This window comes from Mobula hypostoma, chromosome 1, assembly GCF_963921235.1.
Source record: "Mobula hypostoma chromosome 1, sMobHyp1.1, whole genome shotgun sequence".
NCBI classification, from domain to species: domain Eukaryota; kingdom Metazoa; phylum Chordata; class Chondrichthyes; order Myliobatiformes; family Myliobatidae; genus Mobula; species Mobula hypostoma.
The window spans coordinates 65,758,758-65,774,604 of NC_086097.1; the positions used below are offsets into that span (position 1 = coordinate 65,758,758).

General features: G+C 40.5%; 1 protein-coding gene across 4 annotated transcripts in view; it reads left to right on the top strand.

The window, feature by feature from the left end:
- mipol1 (mirror-image polydactyly 1) overlaps window positions 1-15,847 on the top strand; it is a 414,667-nt gene that overhangs the window by 133,798 nt on the left and 265,022 nt on the right. For all 4 annotated transcript variants that reach the window (XM_063050030.1, XM_063050040.1, XM_063050047.1 and 1 more), the window contains exon 3: window positions 3,717-4,266. In XM_063050030.1, coding sequence (XP_062906100.1) covers window positions 3,717-4,266 — 550 coding nt within the window. The remainder of the gene's footprint in view (window positions 1-3,716; window positions 4,267-15,847) is intronic.

Sequence of the window (15,847 nt, forward strand, 5' to 3'; positions counted from 1 at the left end):
TGAAAGTTCAAGTTTATTATCACTCAACTGTATACATGTGTACCGTCGAATGGAACAATGTTTGTCTGGACCAAGGTGCATCCAGCACAGTAAATATACTGTAACAAATAACTCACACACAACACTAAGGTAATATTACCCCAAATAAATTAACGAATAATAAGGTGCATTTACGCCCCAAGTTAAAAAGTAAACAATATACACTACTAGTGCCTCATACGTGATGAGATCTGGGTGGTGGCATGGAGGTCAGTACTCTCATGGCCTGGGGTGGGGTGGGGGGGGGAAGAAGCTTTTTCTTATCCAAATGGTCCTTGTCCTGATGTTATGGTGTCTCCTGAGATCTTTTTGGACATATGAGAGGGTTTTCTGGAAGCAATTCAGAAGACACAGGATACATACATCTGAAAGAGGAAGAAGTATTCTAAAGGCAAGATGACACAACCATGGCTAACAAGAGAAGTTAAAACAAACATAAAAGCCAAAGAGAGAGCATATAATAGTGTAAAAATTAGTGAGAAGTTCGAGGATAGCGAAGGTTTTAAAAACCAACAGCAAGCCAACTAAAAAAGTAATTAAAAGGGTAAAGTTGGAATACGAAATTAAGCTAGCTAATAATATTAAAAAGCATACCAAAAGTTTCTTCAGATACATAAAGTGTAAGAGAGAAGTGAGAGTGGATATCAGACCGCTGAAAAATTATGCTAGATAGTAATGGAGGTTGATAAAATGGTGGATGAACTGAATAAGTATTTTGCATCAGTCTTCACTGTGGAAGGCACGAGCAGTAAGATGGAAGTTCCAGGTGTCAGGGGTCATGAAGTGTGTGAAACTACCATTACTAGGGAGAAGGTTCTTGGGAAACTGAAAGGTCTGAAGATATATAAATCACCTGGACCAGATGGTGTAAACCCCAACGTTCTGAAAGAGGTGGCTGAGGAGATTGTGGAATAGTTCTGGAAGACTGGAAAATTTGAAATATCACTCCACCCTTCAAGAAGGGAGAGAGGCAGAAGAATGGAAATTATATTCCAGTTAGTCTGACCTTTGTGGTTGGGAAGATGGATCATTAAGGATGTGATTTTGGAGTAGCTGGTGGCACCTGATAAAATAAGCCATAGTCAGCATGGTTTCCTCAAGGGAAAATCTTGCCTGACAAATTTGTTGCAATGTTTTGAAGAAATAACAAGCAGGATAGACAACAGGTCTTCGATAAAGTGCCACACATGAGGCTGCTTAACAAGTTAAGAGCCCATGGTATTACAGGAAAGATTCTAACATGGATAAAGCAGTGCTTGATTTGCAGGAGACAAAGAGTGGGAATAGAGAGTGATTGATTTCTGGTTGGCTGCTGATGACTAGTGGTTCTCCATGGGGCTCTGTATCGAGACCGATTCTTTTTAGTTATAAACAACAGGAATTCTGCAGATGCTGGAAATTCAAGCAACACACATCAAAGTTGCTGGTGCGTTCACCAGCAACTTTGATGTGTGTTGCTTTTTAGTTATATTTCAATGACTTGTATGACAGAATCGATGGCTTTGTTGCAAAGTTTGAAGGTGATATGAAGATAGGTGAAAGGGCAGGTAGTTTTGAGGAAGTAAAGAGGCTAAAGAAGGACTTAGACAAATTAGCAGAAAGGACAAAGAAGTGGCAGATGGAATACAGTGTTGGGAAGTGTATGGTCATGCACTTTGGTAGAAGAAATGAAAGCGTAAACGCACATAAAATGCTGGCAGAACTCAGCAGGCTAGGCAGCAACTAGAGAAAAGAATACAGTTGACGTTTCAGGCCGAGACCAGTACTCTTTTATGTAGGTGTCTGCTGAGTTCCTCCAACATCCTTTGTGTGTTTCTTGGATTTCCAGCATCTGCATATTTTTCTCTTGCTTGGAAGTGAAAGGTTGACTATTTTCTAAATGGAGAGAAAATACAAAAAACTGAGGCATTAAGGGACATGGGAGTCCTTGTGCATGATTCCCTGAAGGTTACAGGTCGAGTCTGTGGTGAGGAAGGCAAATGCGATGTTAGCAATCATTTCAAGAGGACTAGAACATAAAAGCAAGGATGCAATGTTGAGACTTGGAGTATTATGAGCAGTTTGGGCCCTCATCTTAGAAAGGATGTGCTGAAACTGGAGAGGATTCAAAGGAGGTTCACAAAAATAATTCCAGGATTGAACTACTTGTCATATGAAGAGTGTTTGATGGCTCTGGCTCTGTATTCACTGGATTTTGGAAGAATGATGAGTGACCTAATTGAAAACTATCGAATGATGAAAAAGCCTTACTAGAGTGGATGTAAAGAGGACGTTTCCTATGGTGGAAGAGTCTAAGACCAGAGGACACAACCTCAGAATAGAGGGAGTTGAGGAATTTCTTTAGCCAGAGAGTGGTGAATCTGGAATTTTTTGCCTCAGGCAGCTGTGGAGGCCAAGTCTTTATGTATATTTAAGGCAGAGGTTGATAGATTCTTGATTGATCAGGGCATGAACGGATACAGCAGGAAGGCAGGAGTTTGGGGCAGAGAGGAGAAATAGATCAGCTATAATGAAATGGCGGAGCAGACACAATGGGCCAAATGGCCTAATTCTGCTCCTATATCTTATGGTCTTAAGGATCATTGACAATGCTAAGGGCCCTGCATACATTGTTATCCTCTCAGCAAATCTTGCAATCCTATGTAATTGCCTTACAATTTCCATACCAGATGGTAATGCAACTCATTAGGGCACTCTCAAAGGTTTTCTTGTATAAATTGGTTTGACTGGGGAACCTCAGGAACTGGAGCTGCTGTTGTACTTCCATGGCTAAACAGGTGGTGTTGAGAGAAAGAAGTAAATATCCAGTTGAGAAACATCCCATAATTTTTCATGAACTAAAATTCAAAAGGGACCAGTGCATTTCTTGCCGTGAAATTATACAGATCATTTCTTAATACTTCCTTTTTCTGTTAAGTTCATATATAAACTTAACGTATTCAGCACACCATGGTTGTATTTATGGAAGGTGGTCGCAATTCTTTTCAGAATCGAGTTCATTTTGCAACATGAAAGAACCTTTGTTGCTATAGTAAAAAGTCTAAGTGCCACTGTTTCTTTCAAATAAATTCATGTGTGACTGTGCTTTGCTAGATTTGTACTAAGCCATTAATTCATGTAAATTTCCACTATCACTTCCAAAACGTGCACGCAGTCCAAACTGTGCTCCTTTGCTACATTTCAATGGGCATTTACTGATCGGTCAGGGCATCAAAGGATATGGCAAGAAGGCAGGTGTATAGGGTTGAGTGGGATCCAGGATCAGCCATGATGGAATGGCAGAGCAGACACGATGGGCTGAATGGCCTAATTCTGCTCCTATGTCTTATGGGCTTATGGTATTGTATGTTTCCTTTCCCTACCCTGGTATATACTGCTATAGAATTATTCGAAAAAATACCTACCTGCAATAGACTATGACTATGAAACCCATATTCACTTAACATAATAACAATTAAATTACAAGGTTAAAACTAAATATTTATTTCTTAGAAACCCCACCCCCAACTTCTTGTATCTCTATCTATTTATGAACTTGTGTAGATGAATGTAGACACATGTATACATACAGACATCAACCTACACTGTTTATAAATGTCTTTTTAGCATGTGACAGTCTCTTTTTACATAGGAAATGACATTTTTCGATAAATCTATGTTTGTTTTCATTGATGCAGATTACACGCATGGATCTCAGAATATTAATGAACAATGGATGCAGGAAAATGTTGAAGCAGCCTTTTGTAATCAGTGTATCAAGAATCTGAAAACCACCCATCATGAAAAAGATCAGGCTAAACATCTGACTTCTCAAGTTGTGGACACCAAGGACGAACCACTGCAATCCTGTCTAAAAATAATGAATGACTCTACCAAGTGCAAGAATTATACAAATAACAGCTCAAATTTATTGCAGGTAAATGAACGTGCCCATTCTTCTGAGAAATCTGAGGTGCTACCTTCTACTCCAAATTATACACAACAATTTATTCCTATTGATTCCAGTGACTTGAAAGATCAGCAAAACTATGACTTTTCTCAAACTTGTAGCTCTTCCATGAAAGGTGATGAATGTAATGCATCCAGGCATGAAACAGACACCATGAACCCTTTGCAGAAATGTAGCACAGTAACAATCATACCTGTTTTCTCTGCATCGAATTGTCAACAAACAAATTCTAAAATGAAGTTGGATATTCAAAGTGAAATGGATAAGAACAACATAAGGTACTGTATTTTAAGTTATTTCTTTCCATGAAGTACAATATATTGAATGAAAGCATTTTTAAAATGTAAAGATGAATGTAATTACAGATAATTAGTACAGCTTATCATAAACTTATCATCATCTTATTTATACAACTCTCATCCTCACACAAGGAGTTGAAGAGTTTTAATCAATTTGTGCAACTTAAAATAGTGAGTACTTTGTGCCAAAAGCTACGTTCCATTCCTGAGAAGTGGTGACTTTAATAATATAACAGGTAACATTGAACAGCGTTAAAGAGTCATTGAGCATGGAAATAAGCCCTTCAATAAATGAGTCCATATCTACTTCCAGTAATCTTGTGTTGTATTCTCACAAACATGAAGAAATCTGCAGATGCTGGAAACCCAATGCAACACACAAAAAATGCTGGAGGAACTCAGCAGGCCAGGCAGCACCTATGGAAAAAGCTGAAAAAGAAGGTGCACAGGGTTGTAAATTTAGTTGGCTCCATCTTGGGTACTAGCCTACAAAGTACCCAGGATATCTTCAAGGAGCGGTGTCTCAGAAAGATAGCGTCTATTATTAAGGTCCTCCAGCACCCAGGGCATGCCCTTTTCTCACTGTTACCATCAGGTAGGAGATACAGAAGCCTGAAGGCACAACTCTCAGTGATTCAGGAACAACTGCTTCCCCTTTGCCGTCCGATTCCTAAATGGGTACTGAACCCAAGAACACTAAGTCACTTTTTTAATATATATTATTTCTGTTTTTTGCATGATTTTTAATCTATTCAATATACGTATACTGTAATTGATTTATTTATTTTTCTGATGTATTAGGTATTGTATTGAACTGCTGCTGCTAAGTTATCAAATTTCACAACATATGCTGGTGATAATAAACCTGATTTTTATTCTGGTTCTGAAATCCTTCAACAGGGTCCTCACAGAGCTGATGAAGGGTCTCAGCCTGAAATGTCCACTGTTTATTCTTTATCATTGATGCTGCCTGGCTTACTGAGTGTGTACACGTTGCTGTGTTAAACTCCCCTTATTTTCATCAACTGTCAAGATGGCATTTTCACCTTTGCACTATAGTCAATTCATACTGGCCAATTAACCACACCTTTGGGGTGTGGGAGAAATCAGTACTAGAAAAAAACCCATACAGTCACCAGAATGAGAAGCAACCTCTACACATATAGTAACAATTGAATTTGTGTCACTGGAGCTGTGAGTCAGCTAACTGCGTGTGCCATTGTGACACCCCTGTGTCCATAAATATTAGAATTCAGATTTTCAGTATGTCATTATGTGGAGTCATGATGCACTCCAAATGCATAAAGATTTTGAAGATTTCAGCCTATGATTTCCACAGATGCATATTATAAAATATGGTGTGCTAGAACTCAAGCTAGTTTGTAGTATTTATGGTAATGATATCGCAGAAACTTGTAGCAGAAATTTTAGTTCTAAGATGCCTGTTTGGAAATGACTATTTGATTGGACATAGATTAGAGACTTATAAATATTTAAAGTTTCTAAGTATTTCCTACTTTTCAGAGGAAGGTAAACCGAGGCACAGCGACAACTCGCGGATACCTCCTCTTATTTACCCCTCGATTGTGACCCCACTAAGGAGCACCAGGCTATTGTCTCCCACACCATCGCCGACTTTATCCGCTCAGGGGATCTCCCATCCACTGCTACCAACCTTATAGTTCCCACACCCCGCACTTCCCGTTTCTACCTCCTACCCAAGATCCACAAACCTGCCTGTCCTGGCAGAACTATTGTCTCAGCTTGCTCCTGCCCCACCGAACTTATTTCTGCGTACCTCGACAGGGTTTTATTCCCCCTTGTTCAATCCCTTCCTATCTATGTTCGTGACACTTCTCACGCTCTTAAACTTTTCGATGATTTTAAGTTCCCTGACCCCCACCGCTTTATTTTCACCATGAATGTCCAGTCTCTATGTACTTCCATCCCCCATCAGGAAGGCCTCAAAGCTCTCTGCTTCTTTTTGGATTCCAGACCCAATCAGTTCCCCTCTACCACCACTCTGCTCCATCTAGCGGAATTAGTCCTTACTCTTAATAATTTCTCTTTTGGCTTCTCCCACTTCCTCCAAACTAAAGGTGCAGCTATGGGCACCTGTATGGGTCCTAGCTATGCCTGCCTTTTTGTTGGCTTTGTGGAACAATCTATGTTCCGTGCCTATTCTAGTATCTGTCCCCCACTTTTCCTTTGCTGCATCGACGACTGCATTGGCGCTGCTTCCTGCACGCATGCTGAGCTCGTTGACTTTATTAACTTTGCCTCCGACTTTTACCCTGCCCTCAAGTTTACCTGGTCCGTTTCCGACACCGCCCTCCCCTTTCTAGATCTTTCTGTCTCTGTCTCTGGAGACAGCTTATCCACTGATGTCTACTATAAGCCTACTGACTCTCACAGCTATCTGGACTATTCCTCTTCTTACCCTGTCTCTTGCAAAAATGCCATCCCCTTCTCGCAATTCCTCCGTCTCCGCCGCATCTGCTCTCAGGATGAGGCTTTTCATTCCAGGACGAGGGAGATGTCCTCCTTTTTTAAAGAAAGGGGCTTCCCTTCCTCCACTATCAACTCTGCTTTCAAACGCATCTCCCCCATTTCACGCACATCTGCTCTCACTCCATCCTCCTGCCACCCCACTAGGAATAGGGTTTCCCTGGTCCTCACCTACCACCCCACCAGCCTCCGGGTCCAACATATTATTCTCTGTAACTTCCGCCATCTCCAACGGGATCCCACCACTAAACACATCTTTCCCTCCCCACCTCTCTCTGCTTTCCCCAGGGATCACTCCCTGATCCCTCCCCACTGATCTCCCTCCTGGCACTTATCCTTGTAAGCGGAACAAGTGCTACACATGCCCTTACACTTCCTCCCTTACCACCATTCAGGGCCCCAGACAGTTCTTCCAGGTGAGGCGACACTTTACCTGTGAGTCGGCTGGGGTGATATACTGCATCTGGTGCTCCTGATGTGGCCTTCTATATATTGGTGAGATCCGACGCAGACTGGGAGACCGCTTTGCTGAACACCTATGCTCTGTCCGCCAGAGAAAGCAGGATCTCCCAGTGGCCACACATTTTAATTCCACATCCCATTCCCATTCTGACATGTCTATCCACGGCCTCCTCTACTGTAAAGATGAAGCCACACTCAGGTTGGAGGAACAACACCTTATATTCCGTCTGTGTAGCCTCCAACCTGATGGCATGAACATCGACTTCTCTAACTTCCGCTAATGCCCCACCTCCCCCTCGTACCCCATCCGTTATTTATTTTTATACACACATTCTTTCTCTCACTCTCCTTTTTCTCCCTCTGTCCCTCTGACTATACCCCTTGCCCATCCTCTGGTTCCCCCCCCCCCCACCTTGTCTTTCTCCCTGGGCCTCCTGTCCCATGATCCTCTCATATCCCTTTTGCCTATCACCTGTCCAGCTCTTGGCTCCATCCCTCCTCCTCCTGTCTTCTCCTATCATTTTGGATCTCCCCCTCCCCCTCCCACTTTCAAATCTCTTACTATCTCTTCCTTCAGTTAGTCCTGACGAAGGGTCTCGGCCTGAAACGTCGACTGTACCTCTTCCTAGAGATGCTGCCTGGCCTGCAGTGTTCACCAGCAACTCTGATGTGTGTTGCTTGAATTTCCAGCATCTGCAGAATTCCTGTTGTTTGTGAAGGGAAACCCTACTTGTTTTGTTATAGAATTTCTATTGCAAATCTAAAATCAAAATGAATTAAATGAAGATCTGTAAGCAGTTCTGTTAGGCACAATTAGTGTGCATTCTGCATCTTATAATTGTATTCTGTCCTCATAACTCAGCAATGAAGTATTTGATGAAAGCACCTTGGCTTCAAGAAAACAGACTGCGAGTAGCCAGCAAACTTCAAAGTAAATTTATTATCTAAGCACATTTATGTCACCATCTCAAGATTCATTTTCTTGCAGGCATTCACAGTAGAACAAAAAAAATTAGAATCAATGAAAATCTACACAAAAACAAAGACTGACGAATAACCAATGTGTAAAAGGTGACAAACTGTGCAAATACAAAAATAGTAATAAGTAAGTACGTCAATAAGTAAATAGCAAGAACATGAGTCGCAGAGTCCTTGAAAGTGAATCCATACATTGTGGAATCAGTTCAGAGTTGAGGTGAGTGAAGTTATCCACAATGGTCCAGCAGCCTCACGGTTGAAAGGTTAATATCTGTTCCTGATGTGGAACTCAAGGTTCCTGTACCTCCTTCCCAATGGCAGCAACGAGATGAGAGCATGGCCTAGATGGTGGGGGTCCTTAATGATGGATGCTGCTCGTTGTAGAAAAACCTACACAAAGGAGGGTGGTGGAGAGGGCTTTGCCTGTGATGCACTAGGCTGTATTGACTTCTGTCAGCCTTTCCATTCTTGGGCATTGGTGTTTCCATACCAGGCCTTGATGCAACCAGTCAGGATACTTTCCACTGTGCATCTATAGAAGTTTGTCAGATGTTTTACATGACATACCAAACTTGTGCAAACTTATAAGAAAATTGAGGCATTTTGCAATAGCATTTACATGCTGATCGCAGAATAGATTCTCTGATATGATAATGCTAAGGAATTGAAAGTTATTGACCCTCTCCACCTTCTATCCCCTAATGAGGACTGGCTCATGGGTCTCCATGGTCTGCGTGAAAGTACCCACCACATTCTGAACTTCAGTCAATGTCCATCCTGAACAAACTGGCTCTGTTTCAGGAGTATTGGCCCTTCATCCTTGGAGCCATTCATCTGCTCAAAGCACTTTTTGCAACAGGGACTATCCTTCCAACAGCATTTGTGGCATCTTCCACTGTGTCCTGCTCTACAGCTTCCTCCAAAAGACCCCAAACCAGGCTATGTCCATCACAAAACTCCCTCTACCCTGCTTTTTCTAGAATCTCTCCCAATCCCACCATCCCGATAGGCTGACACAACATTCCTAAGTTCAATAACATGGCTTCTTAGCTTTAGCCGAGAACAAAACATTCTACCAGCAGAACACACTGCTAAAATGAAATATCTACAGCATTGCAGTAGAAATCTTAACCAGGGCATTACATTGCGAAAGCTGCTTTTGTGATGCTATGTGCCTGTGATCCTGCTGTGAGTAAGTTGTGCATTGACAATAAAAACAAACTGCTGGAAGAACTCAGCAGGTCAGCCAACACTTTGTATGTATTGATCCAGATTTCCACCATCTCCAGTCTCTCTTATGTTTCCATATGACAATAAATGTAACTTTGCCACTGACTGCAACATCCTTTAATTGTTCATCATTTTTGTTCTTCACATTTGTACTACTGAATTTAAAATCATGAATCACAATGCAAGTTGCAAAAATTTCCCATACCCTTTGTCTGCTTTCTTACTCAGCTTCAACGTCCTCCCCTTTGTCTTTCAGCTTTCTTTACATGCACATTCATCCAGCTATTAGTGATGCCCGAACCTCATTTTGAAACCTTTCCTTATTATGTAAGGAAAGCGATAGGTCACAGAGACAACTGGTAAAATTGAGTAGAGTTAAAGAATTATATAGCATGGAAAATAAATTCTCTTAAAATATTTTTCAACCATGTTTTGCATCATTTCCCGCTTTGCTTTATATTTCCTTGTATCTAGAATTCTGTAGAGTTTCTGTGACAAATTGTTTGTGTTCTTACTGAGGGATTGAAGTGTAATGAGTAATTTTATCTATCAAAATAACAATACAGCGTAGTATGCAAATTTTGAAACTTGGGGACTAGATATTAATTTTTGCCTTTTCTCCACTTGTTACAACTAATCACAGGTCAGCTGTTACATATTCGATGAAAAATTCCAGTGGAGTTAATCTTAAGGTGTCCTGCAGTTCTATTCATACAAATACATGTTTTTAAGAGCACGGCTTTGACAGGCTAGGAAGATCATTTAATTAGTCTTCGTTAAAATAGTAAATAATCAGGGAATTCTTAAAAGAGAAGCAGAATAAAATAGTCAAAGATTACTGAAGGAAAAAGCAATATTATAATAGTTGAAAGTTTTGGCACTCCTGAGACTTTGATACTAGACTTACAGATTTTCTGTGCTTTTGGATATTACTTATACAAATGCGTAAGCATACTTTTATGTAACTTTTATGGACAATTTATGCAGCAGTAGAATAATTTTTCATTGAACCATGTAAATTTAGATGAGCGTGAAATACACAAGCAATTCGACTCAGCTCCAACCTCAGATGTACTCATGTTTCCTAAGCCATAATATTCCAGATCCCAAACCTGGTTCTGACTACACTGTTAGTCTACAGTACAAGCATAAGCAGCACTGTAGATCTTGGCTCTGGCTGTACACTGTGCTTACACCAAAGTTACAAGTGAGGAGATGCTGAATTATCAGCATTTTGAAACCATCAAATGCCATATTATAATAGCGTAGCTTATCAGTGAAATCACATATATATATCTTCAGAACTTGCACATTTTTAAATGTTTATTTATTTTATTTTTATTTAAAGATACAGCACAGAACAGGGCCTTCATGCCCACCTACCTGCTCTGCTGAGCAGTCCACAGATTAAACCCTAGGCTAATAATAGGACAATTTACAATTAACCTACTTAACCAGTACCTCTTTGGACTGTGGTAGGAAACCATAGCACCTAGAGGGAACCCATGCACATATGGGAAGAACATACAAATTTTCCTACAGAGGACGCCGGAATTGAACTCCAAACTCTGCCCTGAACTGTAGTAGTGTGGTATCCATATTCTGTTATCACTCTATAAATGCCACTCAAGGACAAGTAGCATTGCACTTGAAACGAGGCTAAAATGTAGTGCAGAGCTATGGTCAGAAGGACAACAATGTTTTTTTTTCTTTGAGATACAGCACAGAATAGGCCTTTTAAGCCCCTCAAGCCCTGCAGCCCCAAACACCCCCGATTCAACCCTAGCCTAATCACAGGACAATTTACAATGACCAATTAATCTATCAAACAGTACAGCTTTGGACTATGGGAGGAAACCGGAGCACCTGGAGGAAACCCATGCATTCCACAAGGAGGACATGCAAACTCCTTACAGAGGATGCCAGAATTGAACTTCTAACTCCAATGTTCTGAGCTGCATTAGCATCACACTAACCAATATGCTACTGTGGCGCCTGTTTTCAGGCAGCAAGAATGGAATTGGAACTTGAAAACAATGAGATTGGAATCCATTTCTTAAGAAGATAGCCGAAAATGTAAAAACTCTTCATATCCGACAGGAACAAAACTCTTCTCAAAAAGTAAAATTCATTACACTCCTTCACGTTTTAAATTGCAGAGGGATGGAGAGAAGAATGTCTGGCAGGATGGACCCAAATGTTGTTTGGGTAAATCATCATTTTTGGTATGATTCATTAACAAAATAATTTTTAAAATTGTAATTGAGATGTAGAACACAACTATTAATAGAAATCTGAAACAAAAGAGAAAGGCAGTATTTGTTAAAAGGGAAAATACTGAATTAGTGTTATAGTGGATCACCCCACATCAGAACTGGTTGGTTCTGCACAGACAGAAAAGACTGACACACTTTCAATCCAGGCCAGCTGTCTGAAGGATGGTGACTCGGGATCAGAGTTCCCACTCATCTGAATGGGGATTGCTGACTTCAATATTAGATGAAAAAAGTACATTTAGATTTTTTTATATTCCATTTTTTTGAATGTTTTAGTTATCTTCAAAGATCAACTTTATCCGCCATATGCAGTGGCATGCAAAAGTTTGGGCATCCACGGTCAAAATTTCTGTACTGTGAATAGCTAAGCGAGTAAAAGATGACCTGATTTCCAAAAGGCAAGAAGTTAAAGATGACACATTTCATTAATATTTTAAGCAGGATTACTTTTTTATTTCCATCTTTTACAGTTTCAAAATAACAAAAAAGGAAAAGGGCCTGAAGCAAAAGTTTGGGCACCCTGCATGTTCAGTACTTAGTAACATTCCCTTTGGCAAGTATCACAGCTTGTAAACACTTCCTGTAGCCAGCTAAGAGTCTTTCAATTGTTTTTTGGGGGATTTTCGCCCATTCTTCCTTGCAAAAGGCTTCTAGTTCTGTGAGATTCTTGGCCCGTCTTACATGCACTGCTCTTTTGAGGTCTATCCACAGATTTTCGATGATATTCAGGTCGGGGGACTGTGAGGGCTATGGCAAAACATTCAGCTTGTGCCTCTTGAGGTAATCCATTGTGGATTTTGAGGTGTGTTTAGGATCATTAACCTTTTGTACAAACCATCAACTTTTCATCGTCAGCTTTTTTACAGACGGTGTGATATTTGCTTCCAGAATTTGCTGGTATTTAATTGAATTCATTCTTCCCTCTACCAGTGAAATGTTCCCTGTGCCACTGGCTGCAACACAAGCCCAGAGCAAGATTGATCCACCCCCATGCTTAACAGTTGAAGAGGTGTTCTTTTCATGAAATTCTGCATCCTTTTTTCTCCAAACATACCTTTGCTCATTGCGGCCAAAAAGTTCTATTTTAATTTCATCAGTCCACAGGACTTGTTTCCAAAATGCATCAGGCTTGTTTAGATGTTCCTTTGCAAACTTCTGACACTGAATTTTGTGGTGAGGACGCAGGAAAGGTTTTCTTCTGATGACTCTTCCATGAAGGTCATGTTTGTGCAGGCGTCGCTGCACAGTAGAACAGTGCACCACTACTCCAGAGTCTGTTAAATCTTCCTGGAGGTCCTTTGCAGTCAAACGGGAGTTTTGATTTGCCTTTCTAGCAATCCTACGAGCAGTTCTCTTGGAAAGTTTCCTTGGTCTTCCAGATTGCAACTTAACCTCCACTGTTCCTGTTAACTGCCATTTCTTAATTACAGTACAAACTGAAGAAATGGCTACCTGAAAACGCTTTGCTATCTTCTTATAGCCTTCTCCTGCTTTGTGGGCATTATTTATTTTAATTTTCAGAGTGCTAGGTAGCTGCTTAGAGGAGCCTATGGCTGCTGATTGTTGGGACAAGGCTTGAGGAGTCAGGGTATTTATAAAGCTTTGAATTTTGCATCACCTGGCCTTTCCTAATGATGCTTGTGAACAAGCCGTAGCCCTAACAAGCTAATTAAGGTCTGAGACCTTGGTAAGTGTTATCTGATGGCTCAAATCTCTTGGGGTGCCCAAACTTTTGCTTGGTGCTCCTTTCCTTTTTTTCACTCTAAAATTGTACAAAACAAAAATAATACACTTAACTTGCTTAAAATGTTGAAAAGAATGTTTCATCTTTAACTTTATGACTTTTGGAGATCAGTTAATCTTCTACTCACTTAACTATTCACAGTAACAGAAATTTTGACCAGGGGTGCCCAAACTTTTGCATGCCACTATACATGTACAGTGGATGCCAGTTAATCGGGGCACATCGAGACCAGTGCATTATAGCCCAATTAAGCAGATGCCCAAATTAACTGAAGTGTCATGGAAATAGTTAAGAGACATAAAAAAATACAAACTACGATTAAACTGAGTAACAGATTATTTATTTAAATTAATTACAGAACAATTTAGAACACTATCAATATCACTACAGTATTATAAAACTGTATTAGTTCCTAGTATCTGGGCCGTACCCTCCAAATATCTGGACCTGCCTCTCGGTTTTTTTGCACTACCTTACTTTCCATTTTTCTATTTTCTATTTATGATGAACTTAGAACATAGAATAGTATAGCACAGTACAGGCCCTTCGGCCCACAATGTTGTGCCGACCCTCAAACCCTGCCTCCCATATTTAAGCCCCCACCTTAAATTCCTCCATATACCTGTCTAGTAGTCTCTTAAACTTCACTAGTGTATCTGCCTCCACCACTGACTCAGGCAGTGCATTCCACGCACCAACCACTCTCTGAGTAAAAAACCTTCCTCTAATATCCCCCTTGAACTTCCCAGCCCTTACCTTAAAGCCATGTCTTCTTGTATTGAGCAGTGGTGCCCTGGGGAAGAGGCGCTGGCTATCCACTCTATCTATCCATCTTATTATCTTGTACACCTCTATCATGTCTCTTCTCATCCTCCTCCTCTCCAAAGAGTAAAGCCCTAGCTCTTAATCTCTGATCATAATGCATACTTACTTTTCTTTTAATTTTTTTATTTTTATTGAAGGAATGACACAATACAGAATATATAATGGATTACATTTTCCTCCATTTTGCTTTAATATCGTACCCCCAAAACAAGCCTCCCCCCACCCGCCCTCCCCAAACATATCATGGCAGCTAATATATTTACAATACAACAATTCACAAATACAAGTACGGACATTTCACAACCATACCCCCACAGTACTTCAAGACGACGGCTCACACACATCTGCAACATGTCAGATGATCCAAAATACACTCATATGTACAATTCATCTACCACCCTTTGAGGTAAACTATAAGCGTGTTAAATGGGAGGCAACTTTCCAAGTACAATCAAATGCCCTCAACTAGTAGGTAATTCCTTAAGACTCCCAAAATATGATAAGAAAGGTCCCCATTTCGAATAGAATTTTTTTCACAGAGCCCCTCAAAGTGAATTTAATCTTTTCTAATTTCAGAAAAAACATTACATCTTCTAACCAAGCAGCAGCAGTTGGGGGAGTGGCAGATTTCCAAACCAGCAAAATTCTCCTATGGGCATATAGCGATGTAAATGCAATGATATCTGACTGGCTTGCATTTAACCCAAATCATCATCTGCCACACCAAATACAGCTATAAGTAGGCAAGGTCTCGGTATCACCCCCAAAACCTCACTGATAATTTTAAAAACCAGTGCCCAATAGTCATCAATCCGAGGGCATGACCAAAATGCATGTACTAAACCAGCCAGAGAGAAAGAACACCTGTCACAGCCAGCATCTGTCCCAGGGTATATGTCTGCAAGTCTGGCTTTACTTAAATGTACCCTATGTAAAACTTTAAATTGTATGAGCCCCAGTCTAGCACATGATGATGAGAAATGAATCCTCTTCAATACTTTTGCCCAATATTCCTTCGCCAGATCCATACCGAGGTCATCCTCCTACCTACTCTTAGTTTTGTTTAGATCTTGAACTCCCAAAGACATCAGCTGAGAGTATAGTTCAGAGATCAGCCCTTTATTGTTAAAGCTAAGAGTGAGTTTTTCCCACAACATAGCAGGTGGTAGATCAGGAAAAGGGGGAAATTTTTCCTTGACAAAGTGGCGAATCTGCAGGTATTTTAAAAAATGATTATGCGGAAGGCCATACTTACCGCGCAGGTTATCAAAACTATCAAATATGTTATCAGTATACAAATCCTTAATGCACATAAGACCGTTCAAACCCCATTGTCTGAAAGCTGAATCGAATGTGGAGAGAGGAAATAAATGGTTTTTATGAATGGGGCCCAAAACTGAAGCTGATATGAACTTATAGTGGCAGCGAAATGATTAAAAATTTTGAGAGTGGAGAGCACGACCGGGTTAGATGTGAATTGAGAGGATTTCAATGGTAAGGAAGAATACACCAAAGCTGGGAGAGACGAGGAGTGGCA